The sequence below is a fragment of the Mobula birostris genome, chromosome 11, assembly GCF_030028105.1.
Source record: "Mobula birostris isolate sMobBir1 chromosome 11, sMobBir1.hap1, whole genome shotgun sequence".
Lineage (NCBI taxonomy): Eukaryota > Metazoa > Chordata > Chondrichthyes > Myliobatiformes > Myliobatidae > Mobula > Mobula birostris.
Window position 1 is genome coordinate 14,720,204 of NC_092380.1, and position 18,573 is coordinate 14,738,776.

An 18,573-nucleotide genomic window follows, 5' to 3' on the forward strand; every position below is an offset into this window, starting at 1 on the left:
ACACATTACACTAGCTGCCGATCTACTTCAAACTATAGACGCCTGTCAGTATGACTAAACAGTAATTTCCGGCAATTAGTCACGCATGATCACCGGCGACTCTGCAGACGCTAAAATAAAATCCAGAGTTTGGGGAACCTGCTGATAGAAAAGGGCCTGAGGAGGGGAATGGGAGTCGGGAAGTGGTGCGGTGCCGAGGACGAGGTGCGGGATCCCGGCACCGGACACCCCACGTCCGGCCTGGGGAACTAAAGTAACAGACGCAATGTAGCAACCCGGAACACCCCGTGAAGCTAGGGCGTAGCAAAGCGCCGGGGTCTCTGGGCTGCGGGTACAGACAGAGAGGGTATGGCGCTACAAACGGAGGTGCGCCCTTTTACCGGGATTTAGAGGAGGAGAGGTTTATCTGAGCTCAGCCCACGTTACAGGGCGCTCCAGCAGGAACCAATGGCCGCAACCAAGGGCCATTTTTGTTTGTAGTTCAGAATAGTCACGATCAGCGCATGTCCCGTCTGGTAGGTGACTCTGCGATGGAGGTTTTGTGTTTTTGAACGCATTTAGCGACTGGCTCTCTGCGGGTGGAGAATTCGAAAGATTCATCCCTTCTCCATGAAGAAATCTCCGTCCGGAATGGCCGACCTCTTAATTTGAAAACGTGACTTGTCACCACTGAGAGGTCCCAGAGGAGGCAGACAGGATTGAGCGGTTGTAATAAACCATGTATATAGGTTGTAACTGGGTTGCCTGTCTGGACATGCCTGGACACGCCCCTCTGCTGACTGCTCCCTCCCTCAGTCCTGGACAGATATTCAGCATGGACGTGTGTCCATTTACTGTTAATAAAAGCCTTTCAGTATTTACTCTACTTCCAGTCTTTTCGAGTAATTGATAGTGAATCAGCAGTCTATCGGCACACGGAGCAACAGCCCTCCGTCGCTAGCAAAGGCCCACATTCACCGTCCCAGACAGGACCACATCTCCGGGGTGCTTGCCCAGTACCAGTCCCTTACTGGACACGAGTACCAACAAGGTGGTCAGGGTCTCGTCCCATCTTCCCTGCTGAAGTGATTTGGGGTGGGGAGAGGGTCGTGTTTGTGGGAGTTCTGGTTGGAAGCACAAACTCGCTATAATCAATAATCAGCGCTGTTCAGTGTACCAATGGTACACTGTGGCTGTGTACTCAGTGTGGCTTCCTCAGTTGACATCTTCACCACCGCTTTTCCAATCTACCTTTGCACCATCAGGAAATTTAGCATCCAAATCGTGAGCACCTTCAAGCAACTCATTGTTTGAAGTGGTAAAAGGTTTAAGTCCCATCCGGCAGCAATTCCTATGACCCACACCACCTGTTACATCTTGCCACCCTGAGAAAGAAATAGAATCGTTTTTGTGTAGTACTCATTAGCCGGTCAAACTACCTTCCCTGCCAATAAGTTACCTGATGGAGTACTGATGAAGGATCTCGGCTGAAAAACCTCGACTCTTCACTCTTTTCCACAGATGCTGCCTGGCCTGCTGAGTTCCTCCAGCGTTTTGTGCGTGTTGCATTTGCAGAATCTCTTGTGTTTATAAGACTCCTCCTGGGCACCTTGGTAACTCACTGGTTCTTTAAAATTCAAAGTACCTATTGTATATGTTGTCACTACATACTAACCCTGAGAGTCATCATCTGTTGGGTATTCACAGTAGAACAAAGCAACAAAATAGAATTAGTGAAAAGCTACAAAGACTGACTAGCAACAATGAACAAAAAAGACAAACTATGCAAATGCAAAAAAAAATACAAATAACAGCAGTAATAAATAAATAAATTAATTAATAGATAATACTGAGAACATGAGTTGTCAAGACCTTGAAAGTGAGTCCGTATAAAATGAGGAATCGGTTCAGAGTTGAGGTGGGTGAACCTGACGGTTGAGGGGTGATAATTGTTCCTAAACCAGGTCATGTTGTATCTAACACTCCTGTACCTCCTCCTTACAAGCAGCAACAAGAGATGGTGGGATGGTGGGGGTCTTTGACGATGGATGTTGCTTTCTTGTGGCAGTGCTCCTTGAAGATGTGCTCCATGGTGGGAGGGGGCTTTTCCTGTGATGGACATGGACTGCAGCCACTACCTTTTGTAGGCTTTCCCCTTCTTTGGCATGGGTATGCCCCTACCAGCCAGTCAGTGCACTCCCCACTGTGCATCTTGTCAGTTTTAGATGATATGCCAAATCTGCACAAACTTCTAAGCAGAGGTGTTGCAGTGCTTTTTTGTAATGGCACCCCTATGAAATAATATGACTATAAGATATTGGAGCAGAATTGGGCTATTTGGCCCATTGAATCTGCTCCACCATTTCACCATGGCTAATCCATTTCCCTCCCAGTCCCAATCTACTGCCTTCTCCCTGTAACCCTTCGTGCCCTGACTAATCAGAATCCTATCAACCTTTACCATAAATATACCCAATGATATGGCCTCCACAGCCACCTATAGCAATGAATTCCACAGATCTACCACCCTCTGGCTAAAGAAATTCCTCCTCATCTCCATTCAAAATGGACGTCCCTCTATTCTGAGACTGTGCCCTCTGGTCCTAGATATCCCCACCTTATGAAACATTCTCTTCACATCCACTCTATCAAGGCCTTTCAACATGTGATAGGTTTCAATGAGATTAATCTCCCCTCCCCCTCCACCCCATTCTTCTGAATTCCAGTGAGTACAGGCCCAGAGACATCAATCAGTCCTCATTTGGTAACCCTTTCATTCTCATGGAACTCCTCGGAACCCTCTCTACTGTCAGCACATCCTTTCTTAGATAAGTGGCCCTAAAGTACTCACAATACTCCAAGTGTAAAGTACACACAATAATCCAAGTGAGACCTAACCATTGCCTTATAAAGCCTCAACATTTCATCTTTACTTTTATATTCTAGTCCTCTCAAAATGAATGCTAACCTTGCCTTCCTCACCACCAACTCAACCTGCAAATGAACCTTTAGGGAGTCCTGCATGAGGACTCCCAAGTGCCTTTGCACCTTGGATTTTTGAACTTCTTCTACCAAAGTGCATGACCATACACTTCCCAACACTGTATTCCATCTGCCACTTCTTTGGCCGGTCTCCTGATCTGTCTAAGTCTTTCTGCAGCCTCTGCTTCCTCAACACTACCTGCCCCTCCACCCATCTTTGTACCGTCTGCAAACTTTGTAATAAAGCCATCAATTTCATCATCGGAATCATTGACATATAATGTAAAAAGAAGTGGTTCCAATACAGACCCCTAGTCACCGGCAGCCAATCTGAAAAGGATCCCTTAATTTCCACTATTTGCTTTCGGTCAATCAGCCGATGCTCCACCCATGCTAGATACCATGGGCTCTTATTTTGTTAAGCAGTCTCATGTGCCACACTTTGTCAAAGGCCTTCTGAAAATCCAAGTAAACAATATCCACCAATTCTCCTTTGTCTATTTCTGCTTGTTATTTCTTCAAAGAATTCCAACAGATTTGTCAGGCAAGATTTTCCCTTAAGGAAATCATGCTGATTTTGCCTTATTTTACCATGTGCCTCCAAGGATCCTGAAACCACATCCTTAACAATCAACTCCAACATCTTAACCACTGAGGTCAGACTAACTGGCTTATAATTTCCTTTCTCCTGCCTCTCACTCTTCTTTCCCAATCTACCTGCATATTGAAATCTCCCATGACTTTTTGACATGCCTTTTCTATCTCCTGTTGTAACATTTGCTTTTTTTCAGTCCTCTGGAACCATGCCAAAATCCATCGACATCTGAAAGATCATTACTAATGCCTCCACAATCTCTTTAGCCACCTCTTTCAGAGCCCTGGGCTATGGTCATCTGAAGCAGCTGATTAATCTACCTTCAGACCTTTCGGTTTCCCAAGCATCTTTTCCATAATAATGGCAATTTCACTCACTTCTGCGCCAACACTCTCAAACTTCTGGCATATTGCTAGTGTCTTCCACAGTAAAGACTGATGCAAAAATAATTATTCAATTCATCCACCATTTCCTTGACCCCATTACTACCTCTCCAGCAGTCTGATATCTACCCTTGCCTGTATTTTACTCCATACATCTGAAGAAACTTCTCCCATTCTCTTTAATATTATTAGCTAGCTTGCCATTATATTCCATCTTTTCCCACGTTATGACTTTGGTTCTCAGCTGGCTTTTAAAAGCTTCCCAGTGCTCTAACTTACCTCTAATTTTTGTTCTATTACATGCTTTCTCTTGGGCTTTGACTTCTTCCCTTATCAGCCACAGTTGTCTCTTCCTCCCCTTAGAATATTACTAGTTCTTTGGAGGTATCTATCCTGCACCTTCCAAATTGTTCCCAGAAATTCCAGCCTTTGCTGCTCTGCTGTCATTCCTGCTAGAGTTCCTTTCCAAACAACTTTGGCCTGTTCCTCTCTCATGCCACTGTAATCCCATCTACTCTACTGCAGTACTAGTACATCTGACTTTAGCTTCTCCCTCTCAAACTGCAGGGTGAATTCTATCACATTATGATCACTGTTCCCTTAGGGTTCCTTTACCTTAAGCTCTCTAATCAATTCCATTTCATTGCACAACACCCAATTTAAAGGTAGCCGATCCCTTGGTGGGCTCAACCATGAGCTGCTCTACAAAGCCATCTTGTGGATATTCTCCAAGTTCTCCCTTTTGGGAACCTGTTTTTCCCAGTCTACCTGCATATTGATATCCCCCATGACCTTTTGACATGCCTTTTCCATCTCCTGCTGTAATTTGTAGCCAACATCTTTGCTACTGTTCAGAAGCCTGTATATAACTCCTTATCAGGGTGTTTTTACCCTTGCAGTTTCTTAGCTTTACCCACAAGGATTTTACACCTTCCTATGTCACCTCTTCTTTTTTTAACCCAAAAGAGCCACCACCCCAACTACCTTCCTGCCTGTCCCTTCGATACAATGTGTAACCTTGGATGTTAACTTCCCAGCTATAATCTTCCCTCAGCCACAACTCAGTGATGCCCACAATGTCATACTTACCAATCTCTAACTGTGCTACAAGTTCATCTACCTTATTCCAAAATCTGCATGATTTCAAATATAACACCTTCAATCCTGTATTCATCAACCTTTTTGATTTTATCCCCCTTTTACATTGCACCTCATCCCACTGACTGCATTTTTTTAAGATTATCAGTCCTCGTTTATTGTCATTTAGAAATTTTGCCCTATCATCAGCCTGTTCTTACTAGCAGGTACAGAGCAAGGAAAAACACCAAGGAATTTAGTTACTTACCCTCTCCACCTCCAGTCCTTGAACGAGGACTGGCTCATGCACCTCTGGTTTTCTTCTCCTGTAGTCAATAAGCAGCTCTTTGGTTTGCTGATGAGAATGTTGTGGCACCATTCAACTGGATTGTCAATCTCCCTCCTATATGCTGATTCATCACTTTTATCCACAGCACTCGACACTTCCAAGAACTTCAATAAAATTATGGAATCTGATTCTCTAGGTGCGCTGCTAATAAGTCTTTAATAACAGCTTCTAACATTTTTGCTGTAATCTATGTTAAGATATTGGACTGTAGTACACAATTCTAGTTTCCCTCCATTTTTGAATGAACGAATTACATTTTCTGCCAATCATATGCAACTACTTCAAACCATGGAAAGATTGTAAATTAAAAATACTCCAACTCTCTATCATTCCTTCTTGAGACCACATCAGGGCCCACAGACATAGCCCTTACAACTGTGATCTTCCCAATTTACAGCTACATCTGGGTTGATAGGTGTATCCTGTGGTGAAGAACAATGTAAAATTCTTGTTAATTTCACCTGCCCGAGTCTTTATTTTCTGTGACTAATTCCCCAGACCCACTCTGTCCAGGACCAATGATTACTTTGTGCCTTTTTATTTTGGCAACCTAAGATCAATTTTTATATTTCTGGCTGGCTTTCTCATATTGATCTTTTCCTTCCTTACAAAGTCTTGTTTGCTGGTTCTGGATTTTGTGGAATGAATGATTTTTGCTCAGAGGTAGTGTAGCGTTTAGCGTATATCTTCACAGCACTAGCTGTAAGATCGGGGTTCAATTCCCACCGCTGTCTGTAAGGAGTTTGAACGTTCACCGTGAATGCATCCGTTTCCGTCGGGTGCTCCGATTTCCTCCCACATTTCAAAGACATATCGTTAGGGTTAGTAAGTTGTAGGCAAGTTATGCTGACACCAGAAGCGTGGCTGATTTGACTTGACATAAAAATGATGCATTTCACTGTATGCTTTGATGTACATGTGACAAATAAAACTAATCTTAAATCTACAAAACTTAAAAAAGGTACCAATGACATAAAATATTTTGCCAAACTTAATTTATTAAATATAATACACTTGGTGAAGAGCCACAGAAAACCCTCACACATTCTTCTATTTTGATTAGCACAGAAAAGCAGTCTGTGTGAGAGCACCTTTGGTTCTCCACATGCAGTCAGTGTACAGTTTCCAGGTATTCAGCTATTTTATAACAAAAAGTCTGCAACCAGAGAAATTAAAGAGCATTTCTTAAAAAAAACACTTATGATAAAGTCCTTGTCTTCGGAATAAACAGCTGTCAGGCTGCTCAGGTGAGCTGAGATGGGTGGGAAGCTAACGCTGCAGGTCTCTGCACCTGAGAAAGAGCTGAGAGCAGCGAAACAACATGTTGCTGTTACATTTAGTGGCCATACCTGAGGAAACAAGACAAATTTAGACAGCTTAACAGATCTTTAAGCATTCACTAGAGATAAAACACACAAGATGTTTTGGTGGATCAGTTACTTGTGGTAGAACAGCTCAAAACAGGATCCGGACAGTTAGGCAACAGAGGCCAGTGAAAAGACAACAGTTTAACTTCTGTTTGTAAGTCACAAAATGCCAATGCACTTATTTATTGTCCACCCCGAACAGCAAAGGAAGAGTCAACAAGCAGGACTGAGCAAGGAAGGCAGATTTTCTTCCCTGAAGGACAGTAACTTCACAAATCACAACTGCCATGACAACTTAAAAAGAAAACATTACAAATTTGATTGCTTGAATTTAAATTCTCCAGATGCCACGGTAGGTTTTTAAACTTGTGTCTCTCGATCAAATGCCCAGCTTCTGGTTACTAGTCCAGTAATTTAACCACTATGCCACTAAAGGCCTCTTGAGAAAACATCAGAGGATGTTAAAACTATAGATTAGTATCTAGTACCCAAAATACCAACTTTACAACCCAAAACTGGGCAGCACAGTGGGACAGCTAGTCTCCCGGCCACCTCACAGCTTCAGTGACCTCTGGTGCTGTCTGTGTGCAGTTTACATGCTCTCCTGTGCTCTGAAAGTTCCCCCCCCAGGTACTCCAGTAACCCCTCAATAGCTGGTATGTTCATTAGGCAAAATGAAAGCCATCCAGTGTTTGTTGCGTAGTAGAAGCTGAGGGAGTTGGTGGAAATGTGGGCAGGATAAAATGGATTAGTGTTTGGTTAACACGTACATGCTGATCATGGGTGGATGGAAAAGTCATTTCCATACTGTAAATGAACAACACATTAGGCCATGGAATTCTTACACGTTCTCCTTGGAGTCCAATCAAACAGCAACAACCACAGCCTATCCCAATCGCCAAAACATTAGTAACAAATACACTCTTTCTGTTGACCCTTGGACAATGTTCCCTCCAATTGTGTTTTTTTTAAAAAACAGCTCACAGCAGGATGATTTTTTTTTTACAAGCCCTGAAAACTGTGCGGCACTTTAAATGTTTATATATATATATATACACACACAAAAGGAAAACTTACTTCTGGAACTCCCACTCCCTGTTGTCCAGCGGGCAAACCTGTCTGGTCTTCAGCCAACGCGAGATGCAGTGAAAGTGGAATGCATGCTGTAAAAGGAGGCAGAAGAAGAGAGCAGGGATTGAAGTACAGTCACCAGTACACATCCAATGCAGCATCTTTCATGAACAGGGTAGTTGTAAAGTCCTCAGCAGGTTTTCTAAGTGAAGCTGGTAGTGTCCCAGGACTGCTAACTCAGATAAGCAGTATTAGTCAACTACTTACAAGCACACAAAGGATGAGCATTTCCTCAATGTAATTGAGACTGACCAGATCCAAAGCACATTAAAATTGTGAGCATAAAGGAATCAGAAATCCTGTGAGCCGCAGACTTCACGGTGCAACTTTGCACTCAAATGCACAACCACCAACTTGTTTGTGGAACAACTGCTTTCGAGAGACGGGAACTCTTCCTTGAAAGAACACTTGAGCTGTGTACTCTGAGGATTCAATGTTGAATATTTCACCTCAGCCATTAATCCACCTTCATGGTTCAGAACAAAGTGTCCGACAATTAATTCAATGTAAGGCAGATAAACATGGATGAAGATTCCACAATCAGCAGCATTTATTTTTAGTGAGGGTGCTTGAGAGAAACACTGAACAAGCAACATGGAGAATCAATCTGGCTGATGCCGTTGGATTCTCTATAAATCATTCCCAACAAACGAGGAGGCCCAAATACATCATCTCGATAAAGAGGCAGCATCTCTAACACAGCCACAATCTTGCAGTGCTGCTCTGAAGTATGACACACAAAATGTTGGAAGAACTCAGCAAGTCAGGCAGCATCTATGGAGGGGAATAAACAGCTGATGCTTTAGGCTGAGACTCTCTTCATCAGGACTGGAAGGGAAGGGAAGGGGGCAGAAGCCAGAATAAGCAGTTGGGGACAGGGGAAGGCATTAGCCTAGATTATGTACCATTCAAACAATACTATAGTTCCAGCCCCAGGTCTTTATTTATGTTGATACCAATCCTAGATACTTACATTACACACACCCCAAGCGACAGTGCATTCTTCTGAAGTTGCTGAAGCCTGGTTTGCTTGACATTCTATACCTACAGATCAAAGTGAAACCCAAAAGCACATTATCAAACTTTTCCAGAAAACCCAGCTGGTAAAATTATGTTAAACTAGGACAAACACTGTAAATGGAGCTTGACTTTATGCACACTTCTGTCCCTAGCACTGGTTCAGGGCAAACAGTCCAGCTGTTGCTAGAATTTCGAGAAAACTTCAAACTAGATCTATTTCTGCTCAAAAATACTGTTAATCATGTTTCATTTTCTCAATCTGGGCTAGATCTGCCCCATCAGTACAACGAAATATTAGCAGATACCACTATCACCAACACCAAGAGCAGGGTGCCAACTTGTGTGGGGCAACAGCACTTCTGGAATAGTTGATAGTGATGAGCTAACTTGTAAATAGGGGCATAAAGTATTTTTTATTTATTTGGGTTTTACGTCAATACATGTAGAAAATTCCCAGGCTAACAATAGCAAAAGGGAAGCTGGGTGCAGAACTCTCTATGTCCATGGATACCATAAATCATTCAAAAACATTCCTGGACCCCCTTGGTTAATGTAAGGCTCCATGGCATTAAAAAATGGTTGGGAACCCCTGAATGAAACAATGAATATACTTGGGCATTAAAATTTGTCTTATAAATTGTATTTTCAGTCATTTGTAGGTCTATTTATTTGTGCTTTATGAGCAGCTGCCATTACTGGAAATGGCAGGTTTGATTCGAATTGATTTGTATATGGATTTACATTGCTCTCGCTTCAGCATTTTGTTTCCCTAGTTTTAGCAGAAAGAGCACTCCTCCACACCTTCAGAGTCTGTAATTTCTCCCCCCAAGGCACTGTATTCTATTTATTTAGAATCACTTGTTATTTATTACATTCCACTGAACACTTCTGGTGTTTCTGAAAACCAGTCATGAATAGATTATATAATGCACGCTTGCCAAGGATGGAGGCAACTGTGAATGTTTAGTTAGTGAGAACAAGAATAAATCAGGATTTTTCCCTTCTCTTACAGCCAGTTGCCAATTATGTTCACAGGATTGGCAGAGTATTGCCAAGTTTAGTAAGGACATAACTGGGAAAATATCATTTGCATCTTTACGATTCGATACTTTGTTTTCTCCAAGCTGAACACAACAGAATTCAGCCACATCAGCTGGAACAGGGCTGTAAGGGGAACGTCGACTCAGACCATGAGGGGCCTGCGTTGGGCATTTTCATGCCTTACAAGGCGCAGATTGGAAGTCTGTGTGGGGCGCCACTCCTCGCACAGACTAGAGCAATGTGTGATTAAGTGCCTTGCTCAAGGGCACAAACACGCTGCCACAGCTGAGGCTCGAACTAGTGACCTTGAGGTAACTAGCCGAACGCCTTAACCACTTGGCCAGGCGCCCAAGGTTCCTTAGATATATTTGATCTGATGTCAAGACATCATGGTGGTAACTGTTGAGGTTCTCAGGGCCATCCCTTCAACACCAAACAGCCTTGCGCTCCGAATTCTGGAGGGATGTGCAGCTTGCGGGACAGGATACAACCCAAAGTTGGTAATGGAGAAGTTGGCCAGAAGATCTGATTCTGAAAGTATTACCAGATCAAACTTTGTTACGGTTTACTGTCAGCACATTAGATACTCACACAGATCCATAATGTGATTTCGGCAAATAGCACAGTTATCTACCACAATGTCCCACGCCCACAGAGCTACTGCATTCCACTGGAAACAAAAATATACCGTTACTCAAATGCTCTGCTCATTCGTGAATAATCCACTCACATTGAAGATCTACAAATGATCCCTGGTGAAGATAACCTTGGATGAGGGAGATTACCTGGCCCAACAGAAAGGAATGATGAGGGATTAGCAGCAGTTGCAATGACATCAGAATGTTAGACAATATTGATTAAGAGGAGAACATGGGTGGGGAAGCAGTTGGGACAGTCAATTTCAAGAACTAAGTAGACAAGTCTCTCAATTTCCACAGCAGAGGAGTTGAAGCAAGGACAAAGTCAGATGATGCTAAGGAGGTGGAAACTGTTTTGAGGATGGTGTGGATGTTGCTAATGGCTCATCCTGGGATAAACTATACCAGGTTGCTTACAACTGAAGTTCAAAGGAAATTTATTATGAAAAAAACGTACAACAGTGCCTCTTTCATCTCAGACAGCTGAAGAAATTCAGCAAGTCCCCAAATCCTCAGGGGCATTGTCTAAAGCATCCTGACAGGCTGTGTCATCACCTGGTACAGGAACTGTACTTCCCTCAATCGCAGGGCACTATAGAGAGTGGTGTGGACAGCCCAGAGCATCTGTAGATGCGAACTTTCCTCACTTACAGCAGCAGGTGCATAAAAAAGGCCCAGAGGATCATCAGGGACTCCAGCCACCCCGACCACAAACCGTTTCAGATGCTTCCGTCTGGCAAATGGTGCGGCACATTAAGGCCAGGACCCACAGGCTCCGGGACAGCTTCTTTATTGATACACATTGATCTGACTGTATCTACATCTTAGTGTTTGGGCAATACCCTTCCACACTTCCCCTCCTTATTGCTTGCATATGCAAAGGGGAGACAACAACATACAAACTCAATAAATCCATAGATTAATAATCATAACAGGATCAATAAAAGATCTCCAAGTTCTGTCTCAGACACTACATGCACAGGTCAGTGAATTGGATACAGTCGAAGGTAACAGATTCCATCTTCCCAATTTTTCTAATGAATGAGCAGTCTGATCATCTTGAGACGGTGAAAAGGGTTGAGAGAGATGGTGGAGGTGACTATGGTACATCAGTTAATGTCAGCAAGTTGACATTTTATTTACATGTGATGCTACTAAGAGACTGGAGTAGGCAAGGCCAAAGACAGAAAGCTTTGTCTTCTATGCAAAACACTACAAATGCTCCAATTAAAACATCTAATTTCTCAGGAAATCAAGGAATTTGGGGGGTTTGTACAGGGGAATAGTTAAGGTGAAAGATCAGCCTTGTTCCGATCATTGCAGCAGGCACGAGGAGGAGCACACAGCCTACTTCTGAATCCGTCCTCAGATTTTACTGCTCATGGCTGCATTGGGGAACTTAACCAAGTAACAGCCCGTTTGTGGTTATTCCACTCAGTCTCATCTCAAACATTCAATCCTCAGACAGTTTCTTATCCACGAGATAAAATGACAATACTCCAAAGTATTTCTGGTGAGAGTGTTTCTGCAATCATCTGTAACAGTCTCTGAAAATTTATTTCACTAGAAACACAGGAAATTGCCTCCAGCATTTAAAATGTGGTGATGTGGATAAAACTGGGCAGCAGGTGGGGACAGACAAACCATCAAACCACTCCTGCCCGCTCTCCCACTGCATGTGACCAGGAGTGATCTACATTGGTCTCAATTCCTCTTCGATGCCAATTCCCTGCAACTCTGAACTTTTTTCATATATTTATCTAACTTCCCCTTAAATATATCTAATGATCTAGCCTCCACCACCCTCAGGAGCAGAGATCAATTCTGGCAATACAAGAATATATTGCTGCTTTCTGGCTATAAGACACAGGAGTAGAAATAAACCATTCGTCCCATTGAGCCTGCTCTAACATTCAATCATGGTTGGACAGATGGGTTGTGTTCTCTGGAGCAGCGGAGGCTGAGGAGAGATCTGATGGAGGTTTATGAGAGGCACAGATAGAGTAGAGACAGTATCTTCCTCCCAGGGTTGAAATATATCCAACCACAGGGCATGCATTAAACATGAGAGGGGAAAGATCAAAGGAGATGTGGGGAGCAAGTTTTTTTAAAACACAAGAGAGAAATGGGTGTCTGGGGTGGTGATAGAGGCTGATACACGAGGGACTTTGAAGAGACATTTAGATAGGTACACGAATGTGAGAAAAATGGAAGGATATGGATGTTGTGTAGGCAGAAGATATTAATTCAGTTGGCCATTTAATGACTAACTTAACAGGTTCAGCACAATACTGTGGGCCAAAGGACCTGTTCCTGTGCTGTACCGTTCGATGGTTGATTTATCACCCCACTTAACCCCCTTTCTCCTTACGTCTCCCTTTGATGTCCTCTCTACTGAAGAACTAATCTGCCTCTGGTGACCTGCTTCACATTCCCAAGCTTGGATGTACAGCTAACTCTACTCCTGGCTCCAGCCATATATTCCTAAACTACAATGCACATTTGGCCCAAATTTCCAACACCCAGGTTGCAGAGAGGGGTCTCGCAGACAACAGCATATTACAAGCTAGAACGAGGCAAAGATTCCATAATGTGTTCCTATCTTCTTTGAAAAAACGACCACTATTTTTCACATTATGTTAGTGGAATTGATGGCTCAGGGGCCAAGTTAGCAGATGATACAAAGGTAGGTGGAGGGGCAAGTAGTGTTGAGGAAGCAGGGAGTCTGCAGAAGGACTTCAACAATTTAGCAGAACGGGCAGAGAAGTGACAGAGGGAATGCAGTGTCAGAAAGTGTATGGTCTTGAACTTTGGAAGAAGGAATAAAGATAGACTATTTTCTAAATGGGAGTGAATTCAGAAGTTGGACTTGGGAACCCTAGTACAGGATCCCTAAAGATTAACATGCAGGTTAAGTAGACAGTAAGCAAGACAAATGCAGTGCTAGCATTTATTTCAAGAGGACCAGAATATAAAAGCAAGGAAGCAATGGTAAGATGTTATAAGGCATTGGCCATACCAGATTTGGAGTATTGTGAGCAGTTTTGGTCCCCATATCTAAGAACAGATGTATTGGCATTGTGGAGGATCCAGGCAGCTTACGACAGTGATCCCAGGAATGAAAGGGTTAACATGTGAGCCTTTACCTGTTGTTTTGAATGATGTTTGGGGGGGGGGGGGAGGAGAGGAGAGGAGGAGGAGGAAATCTCATTAAAACCGACCAAACATTGAAATGCCTAGATAAGAGTGGATATCAGAGAATGTTTCCAATAGTGGGGGAGTCTAGGACCACAGGACATAGCCTCAAATTACAAGGCCATCACTTTAGAAAGAAGATGAGGAAGAATTTCTCTGGCATCAATTTAGGGTAGTGAATCTGTGGAACTCATTGCCACAGACTGCTGTGGCGGCCAAGCTGAGGTTGATATATTTTTGATTAGTATGGGCATCAACGGTGATAGGGAGAAGGCAGGAGAATGGGGTTGGGAGGGAAAATTGATCAGCTATGATTGAATAGTAGAGCAGACTCAATGGGCCGAATGGCATAATTCTGTTCATGCTTCTTATGGTCCAAAATATTTGCAACATCCCCATTGGTAAGGGTGCTGAGGAAGAGGATTTCTTGGAATGTATGCGGGATGGTTTTTTGAACCAACATGTCGAGGAACCAACCAGAGAGCAGGCTATTCTAGACTGGGTTTTGAGCAATGAGGAAGGGTTAATTAGCAATCTTGTCGTGAGAGGCCCCTTGGGTAAGAGCGACCATAATATGGTGGAATTCTTCATTAAGATGGAGAGTGACATAGTTAATTCAGAAACAAAGGTTCTGAACTTAAAGAAGGGTAACTTTGAAGGTATGAGTCGTGAATTAGCTGAGATAGACTGGCAAATGACACTTAAAGGATTGACGGTGGATATGCAATGGCAAGCATTTAAAGATTGCATGGATGAACTACAACAATTGTTCATCCCAGTTTGGCAAAAGAATAAATCAAGGAAGGTAGTGCACCCGTGGCTGACAAGAGAAATTAGGGATAGTATCAATTCCAAAGAAGAAGCATACAAATTAGCCAGAAAAAGTGGCTCACCTGAGGACTGGGAGAAATTCAGAGTTCAGCAGAGGAGGACAAAGGGCTTAATTAGGAAGGGGAAAAAAGATTATGAGAGAAAACTGGCAGGGAACATAAAAACTGACTGTAAAAGCTTTTATAGAAATGTAAAAAGGAAAAGACTGGTAAAGACAAATGTAGGTCCCCTACAGACAGAAACAGGTGAATTGATTATGGGGACCAAGGACATGGCAGACCAATTGAATAATTACTTTGGTTCTGTCTTCACTAAGGAGGACATAAATAATCTTCTAGAAATAGTAGGGGACAGAGGGTCCAGTGAGATGGAGGAACTGAGCGAAATACATGTTAGTAGGGAAGTGGTGTTAGGTAAATTGAAGGGATTAAAGGCAGATAAATCCCCAGGGCCAGATGGTCTGCATCCCAGAGTGCTTAAGGAAGTAGCCCAAGAAATAGTGGATGCATTAGTGATAATTTTTCAAAACTCGTTAGATTCTGGACTAGTTCCTGAGGATTGGAGGGTGGCTAATGTAACCTCACTTTTTAAAAAAGGAGGGAGAGAGAAACCGGGGAATTATAGACCGGTTAGCCTAACGTCGGTGGTGGGGAAACTACTGGAGTCAGTTATCAAAGATGTGATAACAGCAGATTTGGAAAGCGGTGAAATCATCAGGCAAAGTCAGCATGGATTTGTGAAAGGAAAATCATGTCTGACGAATCTCATAGAATTTTTTGAGGATGTAACTAGTAGAGTGGATAGGGGAGAACCAGTTGATGTGGTATATTTGGATTTTCAAAAGGCTTTTGACAAGGTCCCACACAGGAGATTAGTGTGCAAACTTAAAGCACACAGTATTGGGGGTAAGGTATTGATGTGGATAGAGAATTGGTTAGCAGACAGGAAGCAAAGAGTGGGAATAAACGGGACCTTTTCAGAATGGTAGGCAGTGACTAGTGGGGTACCACAAGGCTCAGTGCTGGGACCCCAGTTGTTTACAATATATATTAATGACTTGGATGAGGGAATTAAATGCAGCATCTCCAAGTTTGCGGATGACACGAAGCTGGGCGGCAGTGTTAGCTGTGAGGAGGATGCTAAGAGGATGCAGAGTGACTTGGATAGGTTGGGTGAGTGGGCAAATTCATGGCAGATGCAATTTAATGTGGATAAATGTGAAGTTATCCACTTTGGTGGCAAAAATAGGAAAACAGATTATTATCTGAATGGCGGCCGATTAGGAAAAGGGGAGGTGCAACGAGACCTGGGTGTCATTATACACCAGTCATTGAAAGTGGGCATGCAGGTACAGCAGGCGGTGAAAAAGGCAAATGGTATGCTGGCATTTATAGCGAGAGGATTCGAGTACAGGAGCAGGGAGGTACTACTGCAGTTGTACAAGGCCTTGGTGAGACCACACCTGGAGAATCGTGTGCAGTTTTGGTCCCCTAATCTGAGGAAAGACATCCTTGCCATAGAGGGAGTACAAAGAAGGTTCACCAGATTGATTCCTGGGATGGCAGGACTTTCATATGAAGAAAGACTGGATGACCTAGGCTTGTACTTGTTGGAATTTAGAAGATTGAGGGGGGATCTGATTGAAATGTATAAAATCCTAAAGGGATTGGACAGGCTAGATGCAGGAAGATTGTTCCTGATGTTGGGGAAGTCCAGAACGAGGGATCACAGTTTGAGGATAAAGGGGAAGCCTTTTAGGACTGAGATTAGGAAAAACTTCTTCACACAGAGAGTGGTGAATCTGTGGAATTCTCTGCCACAGGAAACAGTTGAGGCCGGTTCATTGGCTATATTTAAGAGGGAGTTAGATATGGCCCTTGTGGCTACGGGGGTCAGGGGGTATGGAGAGAAGGCTGGTGCAGGGTTCTGAGTTGGATGATCAGCCATGATCATAATTAATGGCGGTGCAGGCTCGAAGGGCCGAATGGCCTACTCCTGCACCTATTTTCTATGTTTCTATTCACTGATCCACAATGGCATGAACTAGTAAAGAAACTTTCAGAAATGCACTGAGAGCTCAACTCCATGCATTACAAACACACACTCTGCACCACCTATCACAGTTTCCAAATATCTGCCCTATCGCTAGATGAATGAAAGTGTCCAAGTCTCCAGTCCCTCTGCAGTTCCACACATTCAATCATAGAGCATTTCAGCGCCTAGTCAGGTCAATTGGCCTATCTATTCCATGCCAGCCTGGTCTCCTGACTAGTCCCATCTGCACCCAGACTATAGCCCTCCACAACCCTCTCATCCAAACTTCTCTTAAATGTTAGTTGAACCCGCACCTACTAGCTTTATTGGCAGCTTGCTCCACACTCGCAACACAGAATAAGTTCCCCTTTAGATATTTCACCTTTCACTCATAAGGTATGGCATATAGTTCTACTCTCATCCAACGTGGGGTGGGGTGGGGTGGGACGTATTCTCCCTGTCGCTCTTATCATTTAGCACACCTCACAGGGGTTCCCAACCTGGGGCCCAGAGACCCCTTGCTTCATGGTATTGGTCCATGGCATGAAAAAAGATTGAGAACCCCTGTCTCCTCAGTCTGCTGTCAGGCCGCTGCCAGCCGAGGGATGGCTCGGGGCTCGCGGGACATTGACCTACTAAACGCACGAAGTTAGCAGCCTCAATCCTCAAGCGAGACTGTCATTACCTCGCAAACTTGTCCTAAAGCAGCGCCAGGTTGCCGAGGCCTCCCCAGGCCCGTCAGCAACCCAGGCCGCACTCTCCTCTTGACCTCCCGCCCCCTCATCTACTATTGGCTGACGGTTGTGCCTCAGTGACAAAATCCCCATTCCAACTGGTCGATCGCAGTTGTCAATCAAACCTACAGCCTTAAGGGCCGAATTTTAAAATAATTCTAAACAGTTCCGTTTTCTCTCGCACACTTTCGTCACAAGAAGTGGGACTGTGTCCATCGAGTAATCGGGCCAGCCAGATACCTTTTTAACTTCAAAGCGTTTTTTGCCGCCGCTGTTGGTTGTACTCGGTGCATCCACATCCATCGCTGTCGCCATTTTGTCCGCTTCGGCAGATTTAGGGACACCTCCAAGCCAATCAGCGAGAAGCATTGGGCGCATGTGTGTTTGTGACGTATGTGGTGACGGGGTGGGGCAGCAGAGGCGCCACCTACAGGGCGAGTTTTATCCTCTCGCCAAGTTCGGATTCAATCCAGGTAAAAGTTTGCCTGGATCATATTCAGCAGATACTGGAAAATATGTAAGAAACAGAAAGCGATTGAAATACGTAGCAACACACATCAAAGTTGCTGCAGGCCAGGCAGCATCTCTAGGAAGAGGGACAGTCGACGTTTCAGGCCGAGACCCTTCTTCAGGACCAGCAACTTTGATGTGTGTTGCTTGAATTTCCAGCATCTGCAGATTTCCTGTTGAAATACGTAGCAAACCAGGCAGCAGCCGTGAAGAGAGAGAGTCAAAATCAGAATCGAGTTTATTGTCATGAACAAAACGCCAAGGAGTGGGAGAGAGAGACGGATACTTTAGGAAAGTGAGGAAATTAGTGTCACTGTAGTATTACAAGTGAACAGTTATAAATATTAGAAGAGAAGTAGAAAGAATAGAAAATAAGTTACTTCAACATCACTTCCCTGGCTACAGGCTAACTCATTATAGAGCCACTGGCTGACGTTAGAAATGACTACTTCGGAGCAGTGCAGTTTCCCAATTTATACTTCAGCGTTAAATGTATGCTGTAGATACCGCATACCCTACGCTGTAGGGTAACGTGCACCTCCCCAAAAATGTAACCCACGTGTCGCGGCGACGCAGACAGCAACAACTGTGACTGGTCCGCTTGGTAGCGTCGCATTTCCCGTTGCTTTTCTCCGCCATGTCTGTACACTGATGCGAAATAAATGGTTGGAGATGATGAACCAAATTGTCAAATCTACCTGCTGACA

The 18,573-nt window shown here is 43.8% G+C and overlaps 1 protein-coding gene across 2 annotated transcripts; it reads right to left on the reverse strand.

The window, feature by feature from the left end:
• Positions 1-6,343: 6,343 nt before the first annotated feature.
• Positions 6,344-17,707, reverse strand: rbx1 (ring-box 1, E3 ubiquitin protein ligase). Of its 2 annotated transcripts, none has more exons than XM_072271729.1 (5): positions 17,597-17,707; positions 10,655-10,709; positions 8,837-8,907; positions 7,810-7,895; positions 6,344-6,714 (listed from the first exon to the last, which is right to left on the reverse strand). In XM_072271729.1, the coding sequence occupies exons 1-5, from the start codon at positions 17,669-17,671 to the stop codon at positions 6,702-6,704; spliced, it is 300 nt and encodes a 99-aa protein (XP_072127830.1). In that variant the 5' UTR covers positions 17,672-17,707; the 3' UTR covers positions 6,344-6,701. The 2 variants fall into 2 exon arrangements, with proteins under 2 accessions (XP_072127830.1, XP_072127829.1); XM_072271728.1 differs by lacking the exon at positions 10,655-10,709 and adding an exon at positions 10,516-10,594 and having other exon boundaries at positions 17,597-17,705.
• Between the last annotated feature and the right edge of the window lie 866 nt (positions 17,708-18,573).

Excerpts from the sequence above, each read along its gene's own strand:
- rbx1 (XM_072271728.1), bottom strand. The coding sequence starts at position 17,671 with ATGGCGACAGCGATGGATGTGGATGCACCGAGTACAACCAACAGCGGC. Across the intron at positions 8,908-10,515 it reads AAATCACATTATGGATCTGT|GTATAGAATGTCAAGCAAAC; the intron begins GTGAGTATCTAA and ends TTTGATCTGTAG. Across the intron at positions 7,896-8,836 it reads TCGCTTGGGGTGTGTGTAAT|CATGCATTCCACTTTCACTG; the intron begins GTAAGTATCTAG and ends CTCCTTTTACAG.